Source organism: Pseudophryne corroboree, chromosome 1, assembly GCF_028390025.1.
Source record: "Pseudophryne corroboree isolate aPseCor3 chromosome 1, aPseCor3.hap2, whole genome shotgun sequence".
In the NCBI taxonomy this organism is placed as follows: domain Eukaryota; kingdom Metazoa; phylum Chordata; class Amphibia; order Anura; family Myobatrachidae; genus Pseudophryne; species Pseudophryne corroboree.
The window spans coordinates 372,234,805-372,247,785 of NC_086444.1; the positions used below are offsets into that span (position 1 = coordinate 372,234,805).

General features: G+C 45.3%; 1 protein-coding gene across 6 annotated transcripts in view; it reads right to left on the reverse strand.

Annotated features, from left to right (window-relative positions):
- Nucleotides 1-1,318: 1,318 nt before the first annotated feature.
- LOC134885352 (serotransferrin-A-like) overlaps nt 1,319-12,981 on the reverse strand; it is a 202,692-nt gene continuing 191,029 nt past the window's right edge. For all 6 annotated transcript variants that reach the window (XM_063913065.1, XM_063913061.1, XM_063913062.1 and 3 more), the window contains 2 exons: nt 8,309-8,498; nt 1,319-2,640 (listed from right to left, as the gene is read on the reverse strand). In XM_063913065.1, the coding sequence (XP_063769135.1) occupies nt 2,591-2,640; nt 8,309-8,498 (240 nt within the window). In that variant the 3' untranslated portion in view covers nt 1,319-2,590. The remainder of the gene's footprint in view (nt 2,641-8,308; nt 8,499-12,981) is intronic.

A 12,981-nucleotide genomic window follows, 5' to 3' on the forward strand; every position in this document is an offset into this window, starting at 1 on the left:
TCTTTCAACAGGACAACGACCCCAAGCACACAGCCAAGATATCAAAGGAGTGTCTTCAGGACAACTCTGTGAATGTCTCTGAGTGGCCCAGCCAGAGCCCAGACTTGAATCCGATTGAACATCTCTGGAGAGATCTGAAAATGGGTGTGCACAGATGCTTCCCATCCAACCTGATGGAGCTCAAGATGTGCTGCAAAGAGGAATGGGCGAAACTGGCCAAACATAGGTGTGCCAAGCTTGTGGCATCATATTCAAAAAAGGCTTGAGGCTGTAATTGCTGCCAAAGGTGCATTAACAAAGTATTAAGCAATGGCTGTGAGTACTTATGTACATGTGATTTCTTAATTTTTTATTTTTAATAAATTTGAAAGAATCTAAAAAAAACTTTTTTCACATTGTCATTATGGGGTAATGTGTGTAGAGTTTTGAGGGGAAAAAAAAATTATTCCGTTTTGGAATAAGGCGGTAACATAACAAAATGTGGAAACAGTGAAGCGCTCTGAATACTTTCCGGATGCACTGTAATTTACTTAATTTAATATTTATTTCTAAATTTCTCAATAAGAAATGTTTGTTCTAGGGGTACCGTGAAAATAATTCTGATACTCTAGTGCGCCGTGTTTAAAAAAGTTTGGAAACCACTGCGCTAGACCCTGTGGATAGTCTTCATACTCCTGCCAAGGTAATCACTACAAAACAAGCAGAACTAAGGAGGACAGCAAACCCATCACGTCTGTCATAGACCGCATTGCATAGGACAACTTTCATATTCACAGTAGTTTTAGTAACGAAAAACTAGAAAAAAAGAACAAACTATAACAAAAGAAAATGTACTTTCTGTATTAGTAACAAAATATTTTCTTCTCAACTTGTCCCCAAATTAACTTGTCTTCCTTGATGTCTATAAATGTGTTAAGATTAATTAAAATACTTTTTTTGGTCTCAAGATAATTTTTACGGGTTGGGTATGGGATCCCGGCGGGCCGGGATCCCGGCGGTCAAAATACTGACGCTGGAATCCCGACCATCAGAATGCCGACAGGGGGCAAGCGGAATGAAGCCCCATGCGGGCTAGCTATGCTCACCGTGCTGCTGACTCGGTGGTTCGCATCACTCGCTGCAGGTTCTATTCTCACTCCATGGGTGTCATGGACACCCAGGAGTGGGAATACCTGTGGCGGCGCTGCTGACACTCTGGAGGTCGGGATTCCGGCCGCCGGGATTCCAACTACATCTCAATTTTACATGTATGTTCCCTAAACTGTCATAACAAAACAAAAAAACATTAATGCAAAGGTAATGATCAAAGACTAAAATGTAAAATGTATTAAATAATTTTTATTCTTAATGCCACATCAGATACAGGTAAATCAGCTGCAGTTGTAATCTGGCTCACTGTTGTCAATGATACATTTTAATTAGGTTAGAAGCAGTTTTATAGTATAAAAAAAATAAAAGTGCATTATTAAAGTAGTTGTCAAACAATTACAACACTGAAAGTAAAATGGTTGTGGAATAAAATAGGAGAACTTTGGTAGGAATCACATGGCAGTAATGGAACCAAAATATTTTCCATTCAACTTCATAAGAGATGTATTTACTAAACGTGTTGAAAAGCCCCTATTATCTACATTTTGCCTGCACTATTCATTATTATTAATACCATTCAATGCAAATCCAGGTGTCTCTTGCACTTAATAGTATTAATGTTTTTAATCACACAGTAATAACCACTGAAAATAAAGGTCTGTGATAAGAAGGGCGGCCAATTCCGGGCCATTTTTTTCAACCCCAGGTATTGAAAAATGGTCAATCCCGGGATTGCCGGGATTGGCTTTCTTAACTGTGTGTCCGCCCGCCCCGCCTCTCCCCACCCATCCTGCAAACATAAATCAATTTACCATACTGCAGGGGTGGGTGGGTGTGAAAACTTCATGTGGGCGCTGTGTTGTCTGCATAGGAGGCGGCGGGTACCATCGGTCTCAGCGGCGGCAGGTGACGGGCTACTGGTGACTGCGCTGTGTTGTCAGCAGGAGGAGGCGACAGGTACCATTGGTCTCAGCAGCGGCGGGTGACGGGCCGCTGGTGACTGCGCAGCGTGACCTCAGAATCAGGGGTCACGCTGCGCAGGGGGAGCTGGGAGCCGGGCAGCGTTGATCATCCTGAGGACGCTCAACGCTACCCGGCATTAAAGGGCTGCCTGATCCCTCAATCCCCGGGATTGGAGCTTCCAAACCCGGGATTGACTCCCGACCTATTTTTGGCCTAAATCCAGGGATCCCGCCGATCACGATCCTGGGATTGGCCACCCTAGTGATAAGTCAAAGTTTAGTAAATTGTCCCAAATGTGCTTCTAGAAATATTTAGAGTGTATTGCAATTCCTTTGGTAACGTTAGCTATTACTGAATTTTGACATAGAGGCCATGACTTTAGCACAGCCCAGAGCCCATAGTAATTTTAATTCACAACTTATCATAAATCATCACAAACGTGCAAATAGCAATTACAAGAGACAAAGACATAGGCCAGAAAAACCTCACAATGGATTTGAGACACCAGATGACTTGTTTGCTCTGTTAGATTGCTTGATTAATTGGTCATGTCTGCACATATGTCAGAATTGCAGAAATCTAAGATAGCTGAAAAGAAAATAAACAAAATATCAACAAATAGCGCTCCTTTGTGTTTAGTTTTAAGACAATTGTACATTTCAAAATACTGCACATAGACAATATAACAAGATCAAGTATTTATTTATTACCAGTTATTTATATAGCGCACACATACTCCACATTCACGCTAGGGTTAATTTTTGTTGGAGCCAATTAACATATCCATATATATTTTTGGAGTGTAGGAGGAAACCCTACAAAAAGGGGGCGTGGCTTCGTTAGAATGGGCGTGGCTTTGCATAAAGGGGCGTGGCATTGCAGGAAAAGACTTCCTTAAACCCCAGTTTTGCAACCTGCACGCCCAGACGTTAGACACCACAGGAAAGAAAAATAATCCTGATTCATGCCCCTTACATTATTAGTCATTTTTCCTCCTTATAGTAATGCCCAGTATACATTATGCCACATACTGCAATGGCCCTTAGACATTATTCCACACACAATAATGCACATGACACAATATGCACACACCATAATGCCCCCGACACATTATGCCACACACCGTAATGCCTGTGACACATGACGACAGGAATCGCAATGCCCGTTATACATTATGCTACACACTGCAATGCCCCTGATACATTATAGCACATACAATGTCTGTGACACATTATGCCACACACCGTAATGCCTGTGACACATTATGCCACACACCGTAATGCCTGTGACACATGACGACAGGAATCGCAATGCCCGTTATACATTATGCTACACACTGCAATGCCCCTGATAGATTATAGCACATACAATGCCTGTGACACATTATGACACACACTGCAATGACCCTGAGACATTATACCACATACCACAATGCCCGTGATATAGTATACAACACACAGTAATGCCTGACACATACCGCAATGCCCGTTATACATTATGCCACACTGCAATGACCCTGAGACATTATACCACATTCCAGAATGCCCGTGATATAGTATACAACACACCGTAATGCCTGACACATTATGACACACACCGCAATGTCCGTGATACATTATGCCACACACTGCAATGACCCTGAGAAATTATACCACATATCACAATGCCCGTGATATAGTATACCATACACCGTAATGTCTGTGACACATACCGCAATGCCCATTATACCCTATGCCACACTGCAATGCCCCTGAAACATTATACCACAATGCCCGTGATATAGTATGCCACACACCGTAATGCCTGTGACACATACCGCAATGCCCGTTATACATTATGCCACACTGAAATGCCCCTGAGACATTATACCACATACCACAATGCCCGTTATATAGTATGCCACACACCGTAATGCCTGTGACACATTATGACATCCACCGCAATGTCCGTGATACATTATGCCACACACCGTAATGCCCATTACACATTAAGTCCTACAGTAAGGCTTCTAATTACTTTTAAATTACCTGCTCGTTGCCAGGGGTTTCATGCTCTTGGTTCCATGCACGGTGCCAGGGGTTTTCATGCTCAGGGTGTCATGCTCGTTGCCAGGTGTTTCTTGCACTGGGTGTCATGCTCGTTGCCAGGGGTTTCATGCACTGGGTGTCATGCTCGTTGCTAGGGGGTAGTGCTTGTTGCTAGGGCTGTGCTCCCAGTGCCACATATGTCCCCAGTGCCAGATATTCCCCCACGGTGCCAGGTACTCACATGCCCCCAGTGCCAAATATAGCCCCCCCACCCACCCCAGTGCCACATATGCCCCCAGTGCCAGATATTCCTCCACAGTGCCAGGTGCTCACGTGCCCCCAGTGCCAAGTATAGCCCCCCCTATGTGCCAGGTACACATACAGTGCCATACATGCCCCCTCAGTACCCCACAGTGCCATATATGCCCCCTCAGTGCCATATATGCCCCCTCAGTGCCCCCCCAGTGCCATATATGCCCCCTCAGTGCCCCCCCAGTGCCATATATGCCCCCTAAGTGCCCCCCGTGTCATACATGCCCCCTCAGTGCCCCTCAGTGCCCCCCCAGTGCCATATATGTCCCCTCAGTGCCCTCCCCCGCGCTCCCCCGCTGCTGTGAAGGAGGGACAAGGAGGGCACAGCGCGCGCCTCTCCCGTGTCCCTCCTGCATCTCCGTCTGGTCTAATAAAGGAAGTGCCGGTTCGTGAGCCAATCAGAGCTCACGAACCGGCACTTCATTTATTAGACCAGACGGAGATGCAGGAGGGACACGGGAGAGGCGCGCGCTGTGCCCTCCGTGTCCCTCCTTACAGCAGGGAGGGAGAGGAGACAGCAGATTGACATGCGGACGCTCGTCCGCATGTCAATCTGCTCTAAATCAGTGGCGGTGCCCCCGCAGCCCCTCGCCCCCAAGCCACTGCGAGGACTGCGGGGGCAGTGGTTACGCCACTGCCTATCATATCAACTCTGCTGCACAGCCGATGCCTAATATTTCTACAGATATATTGATGCATCTTGCTGTGTGTACCAGCAGTATCCTATCCTGAAATGCAGGCCTTATCACATTCGTATCAGCCATGCATAGTGCCCAGAACAAGTGCTACGAGCTACGGCCAGACATGCTTTCCTCTGTGGAATGCCGTATTTAATACATACATAAATACATACATACATACATACATACACAAGGGGATGTAGTTATGTGACCGGCGGTCAGGAGACCACCTATCACATTACCTCCCTCTACATGCCACACCCTCACAATCACGACGGTCGGCATGCCGACCAACAGGGACAATTCCCACTCGTGGGTGTCCACTACACCCATACAGTGGTAAAAGAACCCATGGCGAATAGAACCCGTAAGGGAGGTGACCTAGAACCCGATGGTCACTCTGTCAGAGCTACAGCATTCCTCTGTGGAGAGAGGAGAACCTTCCAGAAGGAAACCATCTCTGCAGCAATCCACCAATCAGGCCTGTATGGTAGAGTAGCCAGACGATAGCCACTCCTTAGTAAAAAGCACATGGCAGCCCGCCTGGAGTTTGCCAAAATGCACCTGAAGGACTCTCAGACCCAGAGGCGTAACTAGGGTTTTTGGAGCCCAGGGCAAGATGTAAAATGGCGCCCCCCCCCCCCCCCCCCAAGGAAAAAAAAAACATAGCAAAAGAAGCATGTGCGCGCGCCGAAGGGGTGTGGCGTGGCCACACTCCAGAAGGGGTGTGGCCATGCTCCAGAAGGGGTGTGGCCACTGAAAATGGCCCACAGTGCCAGTTACATTGCCCCACAGTGCCAGATACAATGCCCCACAGTGCCAGATACAATGCCCCACAGTGCCAGTTACATTTCCCCACAGTGCCAGTTACATTGCCCCACAGTGCCGGATACATGCCCCACAGTGCCAATTGCATTGCCCCACAGTGCCAGATACAATGCCCCACAGTGCCAGATACATGCCCCACTGTGCCAGTTACATTGTCCCCCAGTGCCAGAAACAATACCCCACAGTGCCAGTTACATTGCCCCACAGTGCCAGATACAATGCCCCACAGTGCCGGATACATGCCCCACAGTGCCAGTTACATTGTCCCACAGTGCCAGATACAATGCCCCACAGTGCCAGTTACATTGCCCCACAGTGCCGGATACATGCCCCACAGTGCCAGTTACATTGCCCCATAGTGCCAGATACAATGTCCCACAGTGCCAGATACATGCCCCACAGTGCCAGTTACATTGTCCCACAGTGCCAGATACAATGCCCAACTGTGCCAGTTACATACCTCACTGTGCCAGATACATGCCCCACACTGTGCCTGATACATGCCCCACTGTGCCAGTTACATGCCCCACTGTGCCAGTTACATGCCCCACTGTGCTCTCCCCCCCCCCCTCCTCCCCCCCGATCACTTACCGAGTCACCGGCACGGCGGCGTCGCTTGTTCTATGTGAGGGGAGGAGAGCGCCTCTCCTTCCCCTCACCGCTCCAGGACAGGTCTCCGGCGGCTGTGTGGCGCCGGTTCGCTAGCCAATCAGAGCTCGCAGATCGGCAGCCAATCAGGAGCCGGTCCGCAAGCTCTGATTGGCTAACGCCGCCGGAGGCCGGACACAGCAGCGCTGCTGGCAGCGCTGCTAAGGCTTTCAGCGGCGGTGAGGGGAGGGAGAGACGGTGCGCTCTCCTCCCCTCACATTTTGGCTTTCGGCGTGACAGGGGCGAGTGGGGCATGATGCCCTGGCCGACGGCGGCGCCCCCCTCTCCTGGGCCTGCCAAGGCACCCAGGGCACGTGCCCCACTCGCCCTACCCTAGATACTCCTCTGCTCAGACCATGAGAAACAAAATTCTCTGGTCTGATGAGACAAAGATTGAACTCTTTGGTGTGAATGCCAGGCATCATGTTTGGAGGAAACCAGGCAACGCTCATCATCAGGCCAATACCATCCATACAGTGAAGCATAGTGGTGGCACCAGAGCGCTCTTGACCTCAGACTGGGGTGACGGGTCATCTCTCAGCAGGACAATGACCCTAAGCACACAGCCAAGATATCAAAGGTGTGGCTTCAGGACAACTCTGTGAATGACCTTGAGTGGCCCAGCCAGAGCTCAGACTTGAATCCGATTAAACATCTCTGGAGAGATCTGAAAATGGTTGTGCACCGACAGTTCCCATCCAACCTAGTCTTTTATTTTTAATAAATTTGCAAAAATCTAAAAAAAAACTTTTATTCACGTTTTCATTATGGGCTATTGTGTGTAGAATTTTGTTGGAAAAAATTAATTTATTCCATTTTTTAATAAGGCTGTAACATAACAAAATGTGGAAAAATTGAACCGCTGTGAATACTTTCCGGATGCACTGTATATTCCCTACCACATGTACACAAACACATTCACACTAGGGTTCATTTTGTTGGGAGTCAATTAGCCTGCCTATATTTTTGGATTGTGTGAGGAAACCGGAGTATCCGGAGGAAACCCATGCAAGTGCGGGGAGAATATACAAATCTGCACAGTTAGGGCCATGGTGGGAATTGAATCAATGACCTGAGTGCTGTGAGGCAGTAATGCTAACCATTACACCATCCGTGCTGCCCTTAAAATCACACCTGGCAGTTATCTGGTTACTGACAGCCTGCCGGGAGTATTCAGCCAGACCAGCACTCTGACATTTTGGCAGAAATCAGAAATGCCCTCCTGACTCCATGATCTGTCGGCGAGCCCCCTGGCCCTTGCGGCTGCTTTGGTTGCCTACTGGTTAATCCACTACTGCATGGTAATCAGTTCGCTAATCTAATTCTTTACATAGCACATGTGCGGCATATACGGAATCACCTGTGAGCATATAATCAAAATCTCAGCTGGGACTTTGCATATCTATATTATGATCTGTAATATATATTTTATGGGACCCCAGTTCTTAATTGGTCAATTTCATTTGGATCATTTGTTTTAATCTGGGACTGAACTTTTAAATCCATCAATCTACTGAGGATAACAGATACGTACATTAACAGAATTGCAACACAGTAGCATCTACTAGTCAATATTTAGATTACTACACACTATTTTGATTGCTAGTTGCAACTGTATCTATATGGTGCTGTTTGTCTTTTATATTACCATATGTATCCAATTGAAAAAAGCTAATTGCCCTGCTGTAAAGAGGAGAATGCACCTGTATATGCCCCTGTAGTCTGATGATACAGTAAGAAAAGTACCAGGATATAAAGTACCTGCTTTTGTGCAGCCAAACACAGAGTCTGCAAGCTCAATGAAGCTTTCTCCTAGTATATCTTGAAGCCCGCTATGACCAACTGGAAGGAGGCAAGATGTTGAATCTTTAAAAAGTAGATCACCCTCTCCATAGGCTTGGAAGGATTTGAAGAGCTGAAATGAGGAGTCATCACCTTGTCTAAGATATTCCTATGAAAAGAACACAATGTGCATTAGAGACCACATATATCATGCACTGGGGGTCATTCCGACCCGTTCGCACGCTGCTGTTTTTCGCAGCGGTGCGAATGGGTTGGTTCTGCACATGCGCGGCGGCCGCAATGCGCAGGTGCGCCTTTGCCCAGCGACGGCCGTTGCTGGGCAACGACAAAAAGACTGAAGAGAGCGATCGCTACTGCGATCGCAAGAAAATTGACAGGAGGAAGGCGTTCTGGGGCGTCAAGTGACCGTTTTCTGGGAGTGGTGCTGCGAACGCAGGCGTGTCCAGGCGTTTGGAGGGCGGTTGTCTGACGTCAATTCCGGGACTCGCAACGCTGGATTCATCACACAGGGTAAGTAACTCTTACCCTGGTCTAGTTCTACACAAAACTTTTTTTGCATAGCAGGGCTGCACAAGTGTTCGCAGCCTTGCTATGCAAAAAAATCCCTCCCCCATAGGCGGCGTCTAGTTGATCGCACGGGCAGCAAAAAGTTGCTACGTACGATCAACTCGGAATGACCCCCACTGTCCATTGTTTTGCTTGCTTCTGCAACATAAAGCGTGTCCAAAACCTAGAAAATCTGTATATGATTTCCTTGTACTTTATATCTTTTTATATCTTAAAGGTTTCATAAATCCCATATAGGCCATCTCTGAAGTTCACTTATTCAGACTGAGAAGTTTCTCATTATACCATTAGCATTAAAAAAACTTCTGTTTCTTTGCTTACAATATTAAGGTATATGAGAGCAGATAAAAATCTGAGAGGCAGATTATACCAATGAGCATCAGAAATCTGTCCAGCCTGACTCTAATCCTTGTGTCCGTAGTTCCCATACTGGGTGCCCATAGCCAGATTAAAGGGGGGATGCAGGGCATACTGTACCCCAGGCCCCCCTTTGTCAGCGGCTCCCCCCCCCCCCCCTCCGGCCAGGGCACATTGACATCACTATCTTTCCCTCTTAAGCAGCAGCAGAACCAGCAGCCAGAATGTGAGCAGGACAGTATGCAGTGCAGGCAGAGACACAGGAATATCATGTTTCATGACCTACCAATGGAGCTTTCTGACCAGAGAAGAGATAGTAGGGTGGTGAGAGCTGTAAGAGACACAGGGAATTCCAGCTTCTCCTCCCTGCCTGGGTGTTTGAGTACTGTGTAAACTATTATGCAACTGAGCCATTTGGGTCTAGAGATAGAGACACACACAGGGAGTCCTCCTGAGTCCTGTCCCAGTGGGTAAGTAGTACATAGGCTGCTGCTATTTTTGCATGTGACAAGATAAATTATTTTATTCTTCTATGTGTATTTTAAGGTTAAGTTGTCTTTTTTCTCCACTACAGTAAAAGTTGATAAAATAGTTGTCTTTCAATTAGGTGGAGCTATAAACAGTACCCATGCATTATTAAACTACTAGTTAAAACACCATTGGTTTAAATTTAATATACACAATCTATACCTCCCACCATGACCCATTCCAGGAGGGACAAAATGGTCTCTACCTGGACTTCCTTCTTAATTTATGATTGCAACACCTGTGTTAAAGTATCCTTCTTATCAATTAAATAGTTCAACACATGTGACGCCAATCATATACTAAATGGGAAGTAGAGAGCATTTTGTCCCTTCTGCAATGGGACATGTTGGGAGGCATGCATAATTTAATCTACATCACCCACCTTCCATCGGGGCCCCCGTGTCTTAAGTGCCCCGGGCACCCCCAAGGCTTAATCCAGTCCTATGGGTGCTGCAAGGCTCTTGCAAGGGTGCCTCGGGTTGGTGGTCCAGGACCAAATCATTATTTATGGTCAAAGTGATAGGTAAAACCAGTGCTAGTGGCTCCAAATCATAAAAAATGTGGACAAACTATTGCTCCTCTGCCTCTTCTCACTTTTTCCTTTTCCTTTACTGGTTTTAGAGCCAATCAATGTTTTCTCCGATTTTTATCTATCTTTTTTTACTAATTGCCATTAGACATCTGTGTGTTGTTTATTTTTCAGAATTTTTGCTGTTCTTTAAAAAAAAAGAAAACTGCAAACATTTACTGCATGATTATTGCTCTGTTTTATGGTGGGATTGACTGGATTTCCTGGATGCTCCTATTCATGATTTTTTTTGTATCCCCTACATTTTGTGACCTGCTGACCTCTTTGCTTTCATGTAGTGTTTTCAAAATGAATGGTTCAAAATAAAAAAATAAAAAAATAAATGAATGTGGACAACAAGAAGCACAACTGTATACTACCACATAACTGACCCTAAGGATGACATGTAGAGACAGTTTACTTCATTTAATATTCTTTTTATCCAAATTTATTAATAAAAAAACTTTTTTATCCAAATTTATTAATAAAAAACTTTTATTCTAGGGGTACCCTGTAAAAAATAATTATACTTTAGGGCGCCGTAATTCAAGAAAGTTTGGGAACCATGTTGCCAGATAGGTAACTTGCGTAAAATATAATTTAGGACTATTAGCATAAGGTATCTTATCTCAATTAAAACATTAATGATGAAAGGTGATTCTAACCATAGTGAACAGGATGGAAATATATTTTATAGTAAGGAATAGATTTGAATGTATTAGGTAAATGTTTAGAATAGATGATTTAGGAAATAATGATTTGTAAATGTGTTCATATGGATGGATAAATATTTGTGTTACTGTAAATGGGGGTACACACGTAGAAATTTTTACTTAATTTCTAAGCAGCTTGACTAGACTGCTTAAAAATTAAGCACACATCGCTCCGTGTGTAGGGTGGCGGCGACAACGATGCGCGGTCCCACACGTCGCTATCGCCGACTTCAGATTTGGCATGCATGCATGCCAAATCTAGTCAGGTCACTCACATCACCGCTATATCAAATGAGCAGCCCCCCCACCCACCCCTCCGCTCAGCACACATCGCGCTGAGTGCTGAGCAGGGGGGAGAGATGTGTGCTGAGTAGTCTGTGATAGATCACCCAGCAAACATCCCTACATGTGTACCCCTCTTAAGACTACATTGTGTAGGGAACTGGTTTATACTGCTCAAGCTATAAATTAGTCTAGAGAGGTCACACTATAACAAAGAATGTGTTTACAATCTAAATGGAAACTGGAATCCACAGGTGTACATTTAGATCAAAATCAAGCTTCATAACACCTTTGGCAGTCATAAAACTGGTTTGTCTATTGTCCAGTCTAGGCCAAGCCAGGGATCATAAATTAGCTACTATGAAAAGAGATCACATCCATTGATAAAACATGGGGGGTCATTCCGAGTTGTTCGCTCGCTAGCTGCTTTTAGCAGCATTGCACACGCTAAACCGCCGCCCTCTGGGAGTGTATCTTAGCTTAGCAGAAGTGCGAACGAAAGATTAGCAGAATTGCGAATAGAAATTTCTTAGCAGTTTCTGAGTAGCTCCAGACTTACTCAGCCATTGCGACTAGCTCAGTCCTTTTCGTTCTTGGTTTGACGTCACAACACACCCAGCGTTTGCCCAACCATTCCCCTGTTTCTCCAGCCACTCCTGCATTTTGCAACTCGAACGCCTGCGTTTTTCCGCACACTCCCATAAAACGGCCAGTTTCCGCCCAGAAACACCCACTTCCTGTCAATCACACTACGATCAGCACAGCGATGAAAAAGCTTCGTTATGCCGTGAGTTAAATACCTAACTTTTGTGTAAAATAACTAAGCACATGCGCTCTGCGAACCTTGCGCATACGCAGTAAGTGATTTATCGCAGTATAGCGAAAATCGGCAACGAGCGAACAACTCGGAATGACCCCCATGGTCTCAAACCACTCCATGCAAATATGGATGATAAGACATTCTGAGTTTTATAATACTCTCTGTGCTGGAGGCAGAGTGAGCCAAGTTGTGCATAGCATGTTTTATGATATCTTGGAATGTTAATGGAAAACCTATAGTTACTGTAGCTATTGCATTGAAAAGTTATAGTTATATATACATGAGTACAGTCAGTGGCAGAGTCAGAAGTCAGGAGGAGGAGGGAGGTCAGAAAATGAAGTAAGTCAGAAGGAGAGAAGATGCAGATTTAAGAAGAAGCTAAGTGCAGGAAGAGGGATGTTCTAAAATAAGAAATGATCTTTAGGATGGTAACTATGTACTTTATGTTAGTAATTGTCTGTTTGTTAAATTGTTTCATGTTGTTTTATGTTCTATAATTAAGGGAGCATATATATTATTAGTATATATACCACTACTGTGTATATTCTGTATGATTTGATTTACCTATAAATAAACAATCAGATGATAAGAACAGTAATCTCAAATCTGAACTCTCTGGAATCATAACTCCATAATTCATATGTATAAGGAATGCATATATTTATCGGGGATCCAGGTCGACAAGACTTAGGTCGACAGTATCTAGGTTGACCACTATTGGTCGACATGGTTTCTAGGTCGACATGAATTTTTCACCCCCCCATTTTTTGAACTTTTTCATACTTTGCGATCCACG